At 53.0% G+C, this 14,390-nt stretch overlaps 8 protein-coding genes across 8 annotated transcripts; 4 read left to right on the forward strand and 4 right to left on the reverse strand.

The window, feature by feature from the left end:
* Positions 1 to 415: 415 nt before the first annotated feature.
* On the forward strand, positions 416 to 1,620 carry AA0111_g1192 (hypothetical protein; the record flags this gene model as incomplete). Its single annotated transcript, XM_028645840.1, has 2 exons — positions 416 to 844; positions 892 to 1,620. The coding sequence occupies 2 exons, from the start codon at positions 416 to 418 to the stop codon at positions 1,618 to 1,620; spliced, it is 1,158 nt and encodes a 385-aa protein (XP_028511430.1).
* A 931-nt stretch (positions 1,621 to 2,551) lies between these two features.
* On the forward strand, positions 2,552 to 3,169 carry AA0111_g1193 (hypothetical protein; the record flags this gene model as incomplete). Its single annotated transcript, XM_028645851.1, has 3 exons — positions 2,552 to 2,711; positions 2,770 to 2,862; positions 2,913 to 3,169. The coding sequence occupies 3 exons, from the start codon at positions 2,552 to 2,554 to the stop codon at positions 3,167 to 3,169; spliced, it is 510 nt and encodes a 169-aa protein (XP_028511429.1).
* Positions 3,170 to 3,750: 581 nt separating this feature from the next.
* AA0111_g1194 (hypothetical protein) lies at positions 3,751 to 4,102 on the reverse strand (the record flags this gene model as incomplete). The annotated part of the gene is made up of 2 exons (XM_028645862.1): positions 3,751 to 3,869; positions 3,925 to 4,102. 2 exons carry the CDS (start codon positions 4,100 to 4,102, stop codon positions 3,751 to 3,753), a joined length of 297 nt encoding a protein of 98 aa, XP_028511428.1.
* A 1,755-nt stretch (positions 4,103 to 5,857) lies between these two features.
* Positions 5,858 to 7,388, reverse strand: AA0111_g1195 (hypothetical protein; the record flags this gene model as incomplete). Its single annotated transcript, XM_028645873.1, has 2 exons — positions 5,858 to 6,895; positions 6,945 to 7,388. 2 exons carry the CDS (start codon positions 7,386 to 7,388, stop codon positions 5,858 to 5,860), a joined length of 1,482 nt encoding a protein of 493 aa, XP_028511427.1.
* An 803-nt stretch (positions 7,389 to 8,191) lies between these two features.
* On the reverse strand, positions 8,192 to 9,709 carry AA0111_g1196 (hypothetical protein; the record flags this gene model as incomplete). The annotated part of the gene is made up of 1 exon (XM_028645884.1): positions 8,192 to 9,709. The coding sequence occupies one exon, from the start codon at positions 9,707 to 9,709 to the stop codon at positions 8,192 to 8,194; it is 1,518 nt and encodes a 505-aa protein (XP_028511426.1).
* A 645-nt stretch (positions 9,710 to 10,354) lies between these two features.
* On the forward strand, positions 10,355 to 10,858 carry AA0111_g1197 (hypothetical protein; the record flags this gene model as incomplete). Its single annotated transcript, XM_028645895.1, has 1 exon — positions 10,355 to 10,858. The coding sequence occupies one exon, from the start codon at positions 10,355 to 10,357 to the stop codon at positions 10,856 to 10,858; it is 504 nt and encodes a 167-aa protein (XP_028511425.1).
* Positions 10,859 to 12,054: 1,196 nt separating this feature from the next.
* Positions 12,055 to 13,303, forward strand: AA0111_g1198 (hypothetical protein; the record flags this gene model as incomplete). Its single annotated transcript, XM_028645906.1, has 2 exons — positions 12,055 to 12,537; positions 12,602 to 13,303. The coding sequence occupies 2 exons, from the start codon at positions 12,055 to 12,057 to the stop codon at positions 13,301 to 13,303; spliced, it is 1,185 nt and encodes a 394-aa protein (XP_028511424.1).
* A 188-nt stretch (positions 13,304 to 13,491) lies between these two features.
* Positions 13,492 to 13,973, reverse strand: AA0111_g1199 (hypothetical protein; the record flags this gene model as incomplete). Its single annotated transcript, XM_028645917.1, has 2 exons — positions 13,492 to 13,823; positions 13,883 to 13,973. 2 exons carry the CDS (start codon positions 13,971 to 13,973, stop codon positions 13,492 to 13,494), a joined length of 423 nt encoding a protein of 140 aa, XP_028511423.1.
* Between the last annotated feature and the right edge of the window lie 417 nt (positions 13,974 to 14,390).

Below are 14,390 nucleotides of genomic sequence, written 5' to 3' on the forward strand. Positions count from 1 at the left end.
CGTAGGCTTGCGATCAAATTTCCCAGTCCCATGCAGCAAGATTACCTAGCCGTACCCCCCAATCCGTTCCCTGTTTACCCGCCTATAATAATCAAGACGACCGCTGCTGTCGCCTGCACGCACTGTGGCATCTTCTGCCTCCCTAAACGATGCGCGCTGCCCGGACGAATCCGCGGGCTATGAGTCTGTGATCACACCTGATGCTGACATCAATGTCGAAGCCACCTTAAGTGCCGCCGTCCCGTATGTTAGCTGTGACGCGCCAACTCAGCCTCGTTACATATATTCGCAACCCTCGGACCACCAGTTTCTTCTTGTAAACATCGCCTTATTGTGTGCCAGGGCCCGCTCCACACTTTCCGGCGTCATCCGGGCTCCTACTTTACCTTACTTTCCCACCTGTTGGCGCGCTGCCATGGAATCTTCACGCCAATACCAGATACCCAACACGCCGCGCGTAATATCGCCGTCACCCACCCCCTCGGAGGCGGGCAGCACGAAAGATGGCTACTTTGGCCCGGTAACGCGCTCGTCGACGCGCAAACAACGAATTACGTCACCTCCGCCCATCGATGAGGACTCGTCCAGCTCAGATCCGGACAAGAGGGCTCGCGCCAGGAGCCGGAGTCCCAAGCTGGATGGAGGCGTGGGGAGACGGAGGATGAGTGGCCTGACGAGCCGAAGGCAGATGAACGGAGGCATGAAGAAGGATCTCACGCTGCCTGCCAACACCTCAAACGGCCACCTGTCGCCAGCGCAAGCAAACAAGAATTACTGGAGGGAAATGAGCAGAAGCCCAAGTCCTCTGGGCTTGATTCCCATCCACCAGAAATGGCGGTCATTCGTGAGTACGCACGCCGTATCTACAAGGCCCACTACTGACGTTGATAGATTCACCGACACGAGATTCCCCGCAAGATCCTGCACGTCTCTATCGGCTTTCTCACAATCTTTCTCTACTGCATCGGCACGCAAACGTCGCAGATACACAACGTCCTCCTGACCATGCTAATACCCATCGCCCTGACCGACGTCATACGCCACCGTTACTGGCAAGTGAATCGTTTCTATATCCGCTGCCTGGGTGCGTTCATGCGTGAGTCGGAGGTAGATGGATACAACGGTGTCATCTCCTACCTCCTAGGTGCGTGGATTGTAATGCGCTTTTGCCCCAAAGACATTGCAGTCATGAGCATCTTACTGTTGAGTTGGTGTGACACCGCTGCCTCGACTTTTGGCAGGCTCTGGGGCCACCTTACGCCCAGAGTCAGAAAAGGCAAGAGTCTTGCGGGCTCCATAGCGGCCTGCGTAACAGGCGTCATCACAGCTGTCGTATGGTGGGGCTGGTTAGGGCCTCTCTACTCAGAATACAACCACGGCGAACACGCTTTTGCGTTCCAGGGCGCGCTGACGCTCCCTCCGCAGGTGCGGGAGACTCTCGCCTTGTCCCCGAAACAAGCTTCCCTCACTGGATACTGGGCTCTGGGCGCCATGTCCCTGGCGTCTGGCGTCATTGCCAGTGCTAGCGAAGCGATTGACGTCTTTGGTTGGGACGACAATCTCACCATCCCCGTGCTTTGCGGAGCCGGGTTATGGGGCTTTCTCCGGATCTTCGGATGATCCAAGCTTCTCGATCTGTATGATTTTACGTTTTGTCGCCTTTTCGGCTCTCCTTATCCAATCTATATCCCTTTGGATCAATGATACCCTAGATACGGGTCCTCGGGGTGGCATCGCATCGGTCATGGTACGACGGCGTCATGGGCGTTTGGACAGACGGAGACGGAAGGGCATTGGGCCAGTAGATTTAATCTTGAATCAGTATACCTACAAGCAAATAATAATCTTTCTTGCAACTACGAAGCTACTTTGGTGTAAGGGCGTTGTAGGGCTTATCGAGTTTCAAGCCGAGGTCCAGATTCTCACGTTGCTCATCTCTTTTGAGTTCCATCCACGATCTTGCAAGCACCAGATCCAGCTCTCTCACGCGCCTCCAGGACCGGAATCCGGCATGTACCCGTTCTCGATGCAGAGCAAACGCAAAAGGGAAGGCCTGGATATCCTAAGGGACCACTGCCATGTGATATTCGACTTGGCGCATACCACCACATGCATCCCAACGATTGGAGGCTCACTCAGACTTGCTTCTTGATATACTGTCACGCACCACACCTTCGGCTAGGGCGACTGACGATACAGTCTGACTCCTGCGATTATATTACTTACTGAGCAGCCCAATACTCACAACGGTCAACGCATAGGCCCCTGCCGATCGCCCGCAGATTGCCCCGCCACACCCGCCGTTAAGAGGCCTCCACGTCCTACGCCCGAACGCGCCTCTGGAATCTCCACCTACCCTCTTTCCGCAACTGACCTGGCGCACACGAAACTTTCTCACGCAGGCACAACTGTATCCGGATTGCTGTAAAACGTCTGCAATCTCTGCGCCTCTCTGTCATAAGCGTCTCCCAGTCGCATCCCCCACCTGTTCACTCTGCGCATACCGTTCAACTGCGGACGCCACTTCTACACACACACTTAGAGAGATACCATGGCATCGTCATCTGCGGCAGCGGGGCTGCTGGCTCGCCAGCTTAAGCAAATGCAAAACGACAAGAGCATATCGGGCATAAGCTGCGGTCTAGTGGACAGCAATGTGTTCGAGTGGGAGGTGATGCTGATGATCGACGATGATACAAAGTTCTACGGAGGTACTGACTGAGCGATGGTCCCAACAGAGTGCCGCGGCAGTACTGACAGCATGCTTAGGAGGGTTCTTCCGCGCGCGCCTCACCTTTCCCAGCGAATACCCTCTTCTACCGCCAAAGATGCGCTTCGAGACACCCATCTTCCACCCCAACAGTGAGTCTTTGTCCTATGATCCTATTACCTAGTTCGCTAACAACGCGAAGTCTACCAAAACGGCGAAGTATGTATCTCGATCCTACACCCCCCAGAAGAAGACAAGTACGGTTACGAATCCGCCGCTGAACGCTGGTCGCCCGTTCAAACGCCCGAGACCATCCTCCTCTCCGTCATCTCCATGCTGTCCAGTCCGAACGATGAGTCACCAGCAAACGTCGAAGCCGCGAGCTTGTGGCGAGACAACACACCGGAGTTCAAGAAGAGGGTGCGGAAGTGCGTCAGGGACAGTCTGGAGTTTGAATGAGGTAGACGGAGGGAGGCAATTTCGTTCATGAATGCATAAGCGTGGCTGGGTATCTGGGTATGCGATATTGGATCACGGCGTGCATGGTGGTTGTCTAGATGCCATCTAGGAAGCATGCAATACATGATATCTTATCCTGGGGTGTTTCCATCACGAGTCTCATTGACTGATGAGAAGATCAAGTTTCCTATCTGAATATGTTTTTGCAACTTTAGACTTCAACTTACGGGTGTAAGCTTTCACACATCTGAGCAGGAACTGCGGATTGAGCGATGTCTCAATCTGCTGCAGACGGACGTGGAAAGTTTTAAAGAAGAGACAGGCTTTTCAGGAGAGCAACTTTCTTGTTCTATCATACAACCACCTTCTCTACCGGTCTTCCAGCACTGAAATATATGTACAAAATGTTCCACCCAAAGGAGTGAGAGGCAGGAACAACGAGAACGGTAAATGTATCCACGAATCTCCCTCTCAAGGACAACCAGACGCCATCCTATCTCATCACTCATCTCATATATCCACCAGAAATCCTTCTCCATGGCTAACTGTCTCAACAGTAAAGCTCGTATTTCATGGACAATCTAAGCAGGAGTGCAAATCAGTCCATCGGAACCAAGTGGTGCGATGCAGCACTGAGCGGTGGTACCATCCTCGGCGCAAGCAGCCTTGAACTCCTCGGTAGTCTTGATACCAGCGCCAGCTATAACAATTGTCAGCTCGTTCATTTCATAAGCTAAGATAGGAGTAAAAAGTACCGTTGGCGCAGTCCAAGTTGGCGACACCAAGGACATCAGTCTGGCAGCAAAGAGGTGTAGCGATACTGCCGCAGATACCGCTCTGGCGCTCGACGAGAGTGGCGGGGTAGCGCTTTGTGACGGCAGCGGCGGAGGTGAGGCTCAAGAGAGCAGTGAAGGCGGCGAGTGTGAACTGCATTTTGGTGATGGTTGTGGGTGATTGAGTGGTTGAATTGGAGTGTAGTGTTGTAATGGAGATGTGGTTCTAGAGGATGAAGTGACTACGATGATGATTCTGTTGTAAAGGGCAAAAAGAGGTATCTTATATGTCTCTGAAGCATGGCACAGTGGAGCTGTTTTGCTTTCCTTGGGATACGATATACCGGCTCTGTACGTCCTCCCCCTTTCGCTACTCCCATGTCAAAGTCTACTGCTATCGTTCTCCCACGTCCTAAACGTCGATCACATCCCTAATGCATCCCTATACTTTTCCGTTCCATCACCAAATCCACAATCATCCACTCTCGGGCGTCCATCCGACGTCGTCCTTCGCCAGCCTCAGTCTACCTATCTTGATGATCGACATGAGGCTTAGTTACGATCCACATCCGCCGAGACAACTGAACAGGACTACTTAATCTGAATGGAGGCATGTAGTCCCCGTTCGGGCTGTAGTTCCGCTCTATTCGGCTACCTGTGGTGCCCTGCGGAGCAGAAAAGGAAAGCTGGACGTGGGGACATGATTAACGTCGGGGTAAGTGTTAGCATGCTGCTAGGGTTGATTGAGGGTTGATGTAGATCGGATAAGCTTTCAGATATTGCTCCACCATAAGCAATTGCTTGGGACAGTTTCAGCCCGACGGCGCAGATGGGAACGATGGAAAAGATGGGTTGCGTGTATGCTTTGGAAGTTTGGTCCGGTCACGGCTATGCTACTGGAGACGTTGGGTTTGCTTGTTGGTCCTATCCCACGCAACGGTTGTTGAAAGCAATACTCATCTGAACGACAGGTCGACGCTCTAGAGGGTGTTTGGGCCTTTCTGTAACGTTATGATTATTGGGAGTAGTGTTGACTGGCCTGACCGAGTACTGAGAAAGTGCTTCAGAGCCTTACAGTTCCGATATCGTACCTGCATAACACTCCACGATGTCTCCACGGCGATGTGGGAAGAGAGTTAGATCACCATCCCTGTGTCCGATCAAACAGGATCGGATCGAAGGACGATGGGGCTGTCAGGGCTGTCAACACTGTCAAAACGTGCACACAACATTTGACACATCGCCTACCAAGGTAGATAGCTGTGCCACCTCGCCGACCTCATCACAAAGCTACTTCGATAGCTTCAAGACTTCGAGCTACCGATATCATCCCTAGGTGAGGTAACACGTCTTCGTTCCTTGTGCCCTATCTCCCAGCGTACCCACCGTATTCGTCCCAGCCCCCACACGCTACTTCGGCGCGGCGCGGGTGAGGCGTCGATCATGACGGCAGACGGTACAAGCCCTATCCCTCGGATGCCGGCTGCAGTCTGATTCCTATCTCTGGATGCCAGGGACAGAAAAAAGCAGTTTGCTGCTATTGTGAGAAAAGAAGGGGTTGGACCTCGGTAAGATCACGGATACTGATATCGTCACCAGCATATGCAAGGCGCAGGGAACATCACAATGCACATGGAAGTTGTAAAAACGTCGATTATCTGTCGTCTCTCCATAAAGGGAAGAAGAAGAAAGCACATGGCCAGCATCCACTTTCAATCTTTCCTTCTTCTACGTAAATTACGGTCTCTCCTTCTCTATCTCTCACCTCATCAAATCGTTCGAGGAAATGGGAACAGCAAAACAGTGTGGTGGTGCAAACATCCTAGGGTATCGTAGCGCCAAAAGTCCCGCGGCCAAAAACAAATAGATCAAAAGCGCCAGATGGTCCAATCCCATCTTTAATTTCTCTCCAATCTTATATATCATCCCACGGAAAGTCTTGCGGATCGATTCTTGTGCACGTCAAATAAGGCAGGCCGCCTTCTCGTAGGTCAAGCTCGAGGAAGTTGCGCATCAGCGGCTTTACTGCGTCCTTGGCCTTGTTCTTGATCTCGTCAATTCTTCGTTCGAATCGCTTGAGGTTGTCACGGTTGTAGTGATCCGGATTCAGTCGCAGAAAGCGCTTGCACTCGTCGTGATTGAGGTAAGTTGAGCCAGCCTGGCCGAGTAAGCGGAAGATGCGACCTGTGTTGAATACGGGTGGAGCTGGCAGCGGCGCTCCGTCTCGCGAGTTCTGAGGCCGTGGTGATTTGAGAATCGGAGCTGGGGGTGGCGTGGTGTTCTCCGCTAGCCATTGCCGGAACAGTGAGACTGCTATCCAGTCCAGCCAGTTGCTCGATGGACTGACACGCTCGCCGCGACTAGTTGTGAGCGATAAGCGAAAGAGCTTGACTTCAATCTTCGCCTTCAGCTCGTCCATCTCGTCAACCTTGTCTTCTATCAGCTCAAGGACGGGCTCAGCGATTTGACCGCGCAGTTGGTTGATGCCCTGTGGCCATTGTCCGACGACGTGCACCATGGCTTCGGCAAAGATGGCTTTACTCCGTGCCATGTAGCCCAGTTTAAGATAGCTGGGTGGATATTTCGCTATCTGTTTCCACAGTCGCCCCTGGAAGCGCAGCAGATGGTGGTCCACGCGCGGTCCGATGACACCAAGCGCGTCGTACATGTCGGCGAGTTGCAGAAGCGATTTGCACTCTACATAGGCATTGGCGATATTGACAGCATCGAGCGAGGGCGGGTAGTTGTAGAAGATGCGGAATAAGTTGTCGTAGTCTCGGAAGATGTCGTCGTCGGGGTCGGTCTCCGGAGCGGGTGCTGTTGGCACGTGGAGGGTGGAGAAGTTGGCCATGCTGCGGAAGAAGCCTGACTGTGGTGGTGCAGGCTTGTTGCGCGCATTAGGCGGCTGCGGAGGTGGACTTGTTTCGCCGCCAAACATTGTAGGCTGATTCTTCTGTACGCTCGTTAGTATGTCTAACCCCGTGGACGTGTAAACAACGCACCTTCTGCACCAGCATCGGCAAGTCATCTTCGCCGCTGCCCCAATCCATCTCATACCTCCATTTCCTCTTCTGCTCCGGCCGTGACCCTGATGGTATCCTCGATAGGGCAGTGCCGTTGCTGGGACCGGCATTGGTCACGTCGCCGGCCGTCGCCCACTCGTCACTCGTCCCAGCCTCAAAGAAGCCAGAGCATTGCGTCAGAATCAACTTGTGCAACAGATAGCGCATGTGCTTCCGGCCGTTGTTGATGACGATTTCGACGTCGCCGGTATGCGTAAACACGGGAAATTCATTCTGGGGGGCTAGCGACGGGCTGCCAACGTTGGACCGGTGCTGGCGATGTCTGCGGACGGTGGATGCGCGCGAGGAATGGGACACCACCGACGACGGACGCCGGATGGGCAGTGAGCGCTCGGCGCTCGACGAGTCTGGGTAGGAAACCATGCGCCGCGACGTTCACGCTTTCGCTGGTGTTGTTGTGCTCGGGGTGACGCACGGAGTGGTGGCCGAAGGCGTGGTTTGCGACGACGAAGCGTGCCCTCGAATATTGCGACAAGTCGAGAATGGCTGGGGAGTGCGGGGGCGAGCGTGTGGCGACAGCAACAGGGCTGCGTGTTGCGTTGTTTGCACGCCGCGGTGCAGCTCTAGGTGCAGGCTGGCTGGTTGTTGATGCTGGCTGGGTTGAGGCTGGAGGGTGCGCAGGCCGTAGACGAGAATGGCCCGCAAAACCACCCCACCACAAATGCGATGGCGCCAAAGGTGGACCTGGGCCAGAACCGGTTCAGCGCGACAGGGGACACTGTGCTGTTTCGCGATACATGTGCAGTGTTGAGAAAATGTTTCAGGAGCCGTGCAGTAGTAGACAACAGTGGCTGTGTGGCGACTGTCCACATGCTCGCTATCCGCATGCAACTGGTCCCATGCACGCTGCGACGCTGCTTGAACGGCCTGGAGGCTGTGCGCCAATCGCCGCACATAACCGGGCCAAGCGCAGAGTCAGCCTCGATGGCGACCAGCTGGGATGTCGCGGCCAAAACAGGGGATCGAAGCATTTGATCATCCGAACCTTTCAAGGTTGATGCAGGGGGCGAGCAGCGTCGTCTGGTAAACATTTGCGGGCCACAGCTTGACTGGTCCTCTCGCGAGTACCGTCGTGACGCGCATTAGTTGTGCAACCAACCGCCTGACATCATCGTCTAATACATATACATATACATAATACATGATTGTACATTGCTTCGTCGGCACTATGCCTGTATCTTCTCCTGCCCGCCCATGAAGGGTCGCAGCACCTCTGGTATCGTCACCGCGCCGTCTTGTTCGTTCCAGTGGTTCTCCAATATGGCTGCCAGTACTCTGGGTACAGCAAGTGCAGTTCCATTTAGTGTGTATGGGAACTCTAGCTTGCCCCCCTTGACACGCATGCGAGTTTGCAGCCGTCGGCTTTGGTAGTCGGTGCACATGGACGACGACGTCACTTCACCCCATCCTTGGTCCTTCTCTCGAGACGGGAAGAAAGCCTCGATATCAATCTTTCTTGTTGCGCTGGCACCGAGGTCTGTTGTGGGCATCTCCAAGATGCGGCAGTGCAGTCCGAGTGCCTCTAGTATCTCCTTTTGGATTGAGAGCATCTCGTCAAAAATTGCTTCTGCGCTTGGTGCCGTTGGCGTGGTAAAGTGATCATCTCCCATGTGATCCGGCGATGTCCAAGCGAACATCTCGACCTTGGTAAACTCATGAACACGGTACAAGCCTTTTGTGTCGGCTCCTCGTGCGCCGGCTTCAGCACGGTAGCATCTGCTCACGCCGACTGCCTTCAAGGGCAAATCCGCTTCCTCTAGAGTCTGGTTGGCCTTCATGCCAGCCAGTGGTATCTCCGCAGTGCCGGCAAGCGCTAACTGCGGTTTTGCCTTGTCCTTCTCCGATTGCTCGATAGCGTAGATCTGCTGCTCTCCGTTCTGATCCCGCGGCTGGAACCCACACGCAGATGCAATGTGCGAGTACACCAGGGAGGGCGGTGCAACTGCCTTCCATCCTTTCTTTCTAGCAACACTCAGTGCATACTGTACGAGTGCCTGTTCCAGCATTGCACCATCTCCCACGAGAAAGTACCAGCCCCATCCCGAGGTCTGCGCTGAGCCCGAGAAGTCGAGTATTCTCAGTTCTTGTCCGATATCAACGTGCGACTTGCGAGTTTGTTTCGAAGACTCGCTCTGGGGGTGCGAGTTTATATAGCCAAGTACGTCAGCCTCAGTGCCGACTGGCGTGTACGTGCTGCTCAGGTTAGGCAGGTCCTGCGCCAGGCCCTCTATCTGTTCCTGGATTTGTGACTCTTGTGCTTCGATGGAGCTCAACTCGGCCTTCAACGCCTTTGCTTCGCCAATGACTCCTTCCCTCAAAGCTACTGGTTTGCTCTCAGCATCTTTAGCGCGCGATGCCGTCCTCGCCAGGTTGGCTCGGATGCGGTTGTTGCGTTCTCGTAGGTCTCGGCTGCTTTTCTGGAGCGCGAGCCATTGCTCGTGCAGCTCTATGATACGCCATGAGGACTTGCTGTGTGCGGCATAGTTGCGGTCTATGCAATCTTGCTCATACAGTCCTGGGTTCTGGCGGATGTGCTTGATATCGATTGTGGGCTTCGGTGCGAATGCGGGTCGAGTGTACGTTCGACGTAGTGGCAATCTCGTTTGACCTGACGTCAGACTGCTGTGTATAATCGGCCTTGAATTTGTGGCATTGCCTCGAAGAGACCGGTGAATGACTTTCATGGTTGTGACATGTGGGATGCGATCGAATCATTTCCTCTGTCCCGCTTTCGCGCTGTCCCAACTTTTGAGCATCCTTGATCCCTGCACGTCTCCGTCGCGTAAAGTCGCGTCTACCTCCCCGCATTCTCTCACTTCCTCTACTACGCGCTGTGAATGCACTTGGACGCGTACGATGGCGATCCCGTGCTATGCAACAGACGGTGACTGCGTATCAGAGAGTGAAGGTTGCATTCACGAGAGCGTCTTTCTCTCTTTCGACTATTCATCTACAACCATTACAAAGAGAGGTATTGATAACCATGGTCCACGGCAAGCAACCATAGCGGAACCACAGTATTCGAGTCTCTGGAAATATCTGAACATTGACTCAAGTATTCTTTTCCCAACTTCCACACCCCAGAGGAGATCCTATGAATTAGTCAGAGTACCTCTCGTGCCTATCGGTCAACTACAACTCCATTACCTTACTATTTCGCCGTGGCTTCCAGTTCACGTAAACGTCCAGCTGATCAGACATGGGAAACCTGCAAAGTATCCAAGAGTTCCAAGCTCTCAGATGCAGACTTTGTAGCTACTGCGTCCGAAAACAGAAATAAACAAGTCATGGATTCTTACAGCATAAGTCAGCGCCAAAACATAGCAGACATGGCACCACATAGTCAGCGAGACATTGGTTTGGATGTATTTGACACCTTATTCAAACCCGAAGCAATGTCTACTGGAGCTTCGGAATCACTGCAAACAGATGCCATCCTTTCCAGCCAGGAACCAGTACTGGCAGCGTTGAATTCGAAGAATCCACCCACCCCGACAAAGTTCGTCCCATCAACAACATACAAACCCGCTGTTCTGCATCCGCCACATCCTCTCAGCAAGGTAGGACAGAGCGGTCACTGGGTACCATATCCTCTTGGTCTCATGCCGTACGATTCTTGGTACAAGCTCCATCATAGTGATGGTGGTGACATCCAGCCGAAACCGGCTCCCAGCTGTCCCGTCTGTGGAGGTAAGCGTGAAATGACCGCTCACATGCACAAACTATTTCTGGTCGCCGAACGGCTTACCTGGGGGGATGATCTACTGTCAGTTCACGACAAAGAACTCAACGCGAACTTGAACCTCAAGATCAACAACGAGCTCGGCATCTAATGGCCTATCGTCAATGACCCAGTACATCTACCTGGGGGCAAGTACAGTAAGATGAACAAATTCCATCCTTACTACAATGAGCATGAGATGATACTCGCCCTTGAACTTCTGTCTACGACAGAGAGCTTGACAGAAGCATCGTGGTCGTTGTGGCTTGGGATGCAGCTGTATGCCGAAAAGACGTGGGGAGCATGCGAAACAACAGGTAGTCTCTCGTCTGAGACGATAGCAGGAAAGCATATGAGAGCACCCGGCACGACATCACATGACTGCGTGTCTGAACGACCGAGACACACTTCTGGGTTGCTCACGCCGCCGTTGTCTTCCGAGAAAGAGCCTGTGCATGAAGACGCTTCCTTGAAGACATCCACGACCACTGTCTTGCCCATTCACGCTGCTATTTCTGCCATGCAACAGAGTCGTTCTACCGCCAACGCCACAACTTCTTCCAGCCGTAGCAACCGCATCATCAGCTATAGAAGCCTGCAAGACTTCTACACCCTTCTCGACCAGATTGAGAGAACATCGTATGTCGGAGCGCTCTTCCTGGAATCGTACGCTGAGAGGCTGAAGGACGATATGTGCAAGGACTGCTGGTTTGCTCACAACGTCAGACTTGATGTTTTCTAGTGAGTTTCCGGGTACGTTCATTGTTTCGAAAGCCTCCCTAGAGGCTCACTATATATTCCTGCGTTGGGCGAAAGAGGGGCGATGCATGGAAGTGGAGCTTGTTCCTAGCCGTCGCGGCATTACGCCTCTTGTGGCGGTGCTCTGTACATAGACACATGAAACCCATCACAACATGACGTGGTCTCGTGGCTGTATTCCGACATGGTACAAACATGTCAAGGTGGATAACAAAGTGTCGTGTGCCTGGTGTGCTGCGTGATGAACTCTCGGCTCGCTAATCGCATCTCGGCTTAGAGGCATGGATTGTTCCAAGCTTCGTCGTCATCCGCACCTTTACCAGGCATCCTCGAGCGGCGTGCATCATTGTGCCGCTGCGGCCTTGGGTCTTCTTATCTCCCTAACTATAAAGACGCTCTTGCCTTGCCCCCGCTGTCAGCCACTTCGCTGCTTCCTCGGAAAGGCCAGGTCCGACCATCGCTCCTGCCCGCGTGCAACCCTTACCACCCCGACTTCACACCTCACACCTCCACCACCGCGACTATTACACTCCACGCTCGACTGCGACGATGCACGACCCGTTTCCTTTCCCGAGGCCTGAGAGCCTGGTCAAATATGTAGAGCCTGTCGCCGAAATGCTCTCGCTGAAGACGCTACCGTTGCACTTCCACGAGGTCATTGCAGCGTTCACCCTCTACCACTGCACCTACCGCTACTTCGCCCCCGCTATCTCGCGCCTCCTCGTCCCGAGGATATATGCGCAGTTCAGTGCGCGAACCAAGCTGAACTGGGATGTACATATCGTGTCTTTTGTCCAGAGCACGCTCATCTGCTCTATGGCGTTATGGGTTATGTGGACGGACAGGGAGCTTAACCAGATGGACGCAACGGAGCGCGTGCATGGATACACGGGGGCATCTGGCTTAATTCAAGCTTTCGCGGGAGGCTACTTCCTGTGGGACCTGGCAATCACAGTACAGAATGTGAAGGCCTTTGGTATCGGCATGCTGTTCCATGCTATCTGTGCCCTCTCTGTCTTCTCGCTGGGCTTCGTAAGTGTAAAGCGGTGCTCTTTGGAGCACATGGGAGCTGTGTGGAATACTAATCGTGCGACAGCGTCCATTCGTGAACTACTACGCGTGTACTTTCATCCTCTACGAGCTCTCCTCGCCCTTCCTGAACATCCACTGGTTCTGCGATAAACTCAACATGACCGGTACTACCATCCAGCTCGTCAACGGCATAGTTCTGCTGTGCACCTTCTTCTCCTGCCGCATCGTGTGGGGATCGTACCAGTCAATACGCGTCTTCACTGATGTCTACCACGCCTACACAGCCGGCGCAGTTGTACGCTCAGACCCAGACGTCGGAAAGCTGTCAGACAACACGACCCTCAGCAACGCAGCCTTCAAGAACGATGTCCTCCAGTTCGCCGACAACCAAACCGTCCCTCTGTGGATCATAAGCGCCTACCTCGCCTCAAACTTCATCCTCAACGGCTTGAACTGGTTCTGGTTCGGCAAGATGATCGAGACCCTACGTAAACGCTTCGACCCTCCCTTTGGCACAAAGAAACCTGAGATCAAGGAAACCACTCTGGAGATTCCAGATGACGAGAAGGTCTTGGTCGAGGGTATACATGTCTCCACTCCTGGTGTAATTGAGAAGGATGCTAAGGATTACATTGACGTAGCCTCCCCAGAGTTGGTGTCGCTGGAGAAGAACAGGACCGGGACGCATTTGGAGGTTAAGCAGAGTGAGGTGCGGAGCCGGAATACGGCACAAAGAGGGGGGTTGAGAGCTGCTCAAGCGGCGTGAACGTGCATGGGCAGCATAGATCGGCGAATCTTATAGAATGGAGATGTAGGTAACACTTTAATTCGGCATTTTTCACATACATTTTATCAAGGCCCTTTTGGGTTTTCCAGTCTTGCGTTGTAGAATTCCTCACTACGCCCCTCATTCATCTCATATACCTCGCCCCATCGCCTCTTACCTCAAAATTGCTATTCTACTTGTCCCCATATGGTGTACTCAGCCTTGCTAAGCAGCGCCTCTAAACCCTCATGCTTAGCATCGTGTACCAACCGGTCAATCATAATTCTTCGTTTCGTGTCATCCGCGACCTTCTTCGCGTGCTTCAACTCCTCCTCGTTTGGCTCATCTTGTTGTTTTAGAGCTTCGACTGGCTCTTCTACCAAGGAGATGATCAAAGCAGCTTGTTGGTCTAGTGGATCTCTCTCTTTGACGCTCTCCTCAAGTTTAGTGCGGAGCATACGGACGTACGTCTCCCGATCGCTGTGCGAGATTTTGGTGAGATTGGATGTGAACCAGACGGCTGTTTAGTAGTTGTTGCTTAGAATTGTGCTGCTCTATCTTCTCTGATGTGGTACTTACTAGTGATATCCTTGTCTAAGACGCTTTTTACTCGGGGTTGCAGGGGCTGCTGTTCTGACATAGTGATTGGTTTGTCTGGAGACGTCTCCATGGTAAGTCGACGGTTAGTGATGCGAAGCGGAACAAGTGATTCTTGAAAACATCTGAAGATCCTGAGGAGAGTAGACATATCAGTGGTGATTGTTTGCTGATGTAGTGATATACTGAGACATCCAATAGACAAACTCAAACTTACTAGGGCCTTCAGATGTGCGTGCATGCTGACATTCGTCCTGCAATCTATGGGTCATTTCTTGGATGTAACAGTCGCGCCTCGAGACTACATGTGGTGTTTGGGCAGATGAGGTCTGGTAATTCCATGGTGACGGTGTGCAATGTGGTGGGATTGGAGCTACTACTCAGAAACCATACATACTAAGAACCTTGCACGTAGCCATCACGATATGACTTGGCACCCCTAGTTCTGCACTTACCAATCGTGCCTTCACCTCAGCTTACCCAAGGAACC

The sequence above is a fragment of the Alternaria arborescens genome (genome assembly GCF_004154835.1).
Source record: "Alternaria arborescens strain FERA 675 chromosome Unknown contig_2, whole genome shotgun sequence".
Taxonomy (NCBI): Eukaryota; Fungi; Ascomycota; class Dothideomycetes; order Pleosporales; family Pleosporaceae; genus Alternaria; species Alternaria arborescens.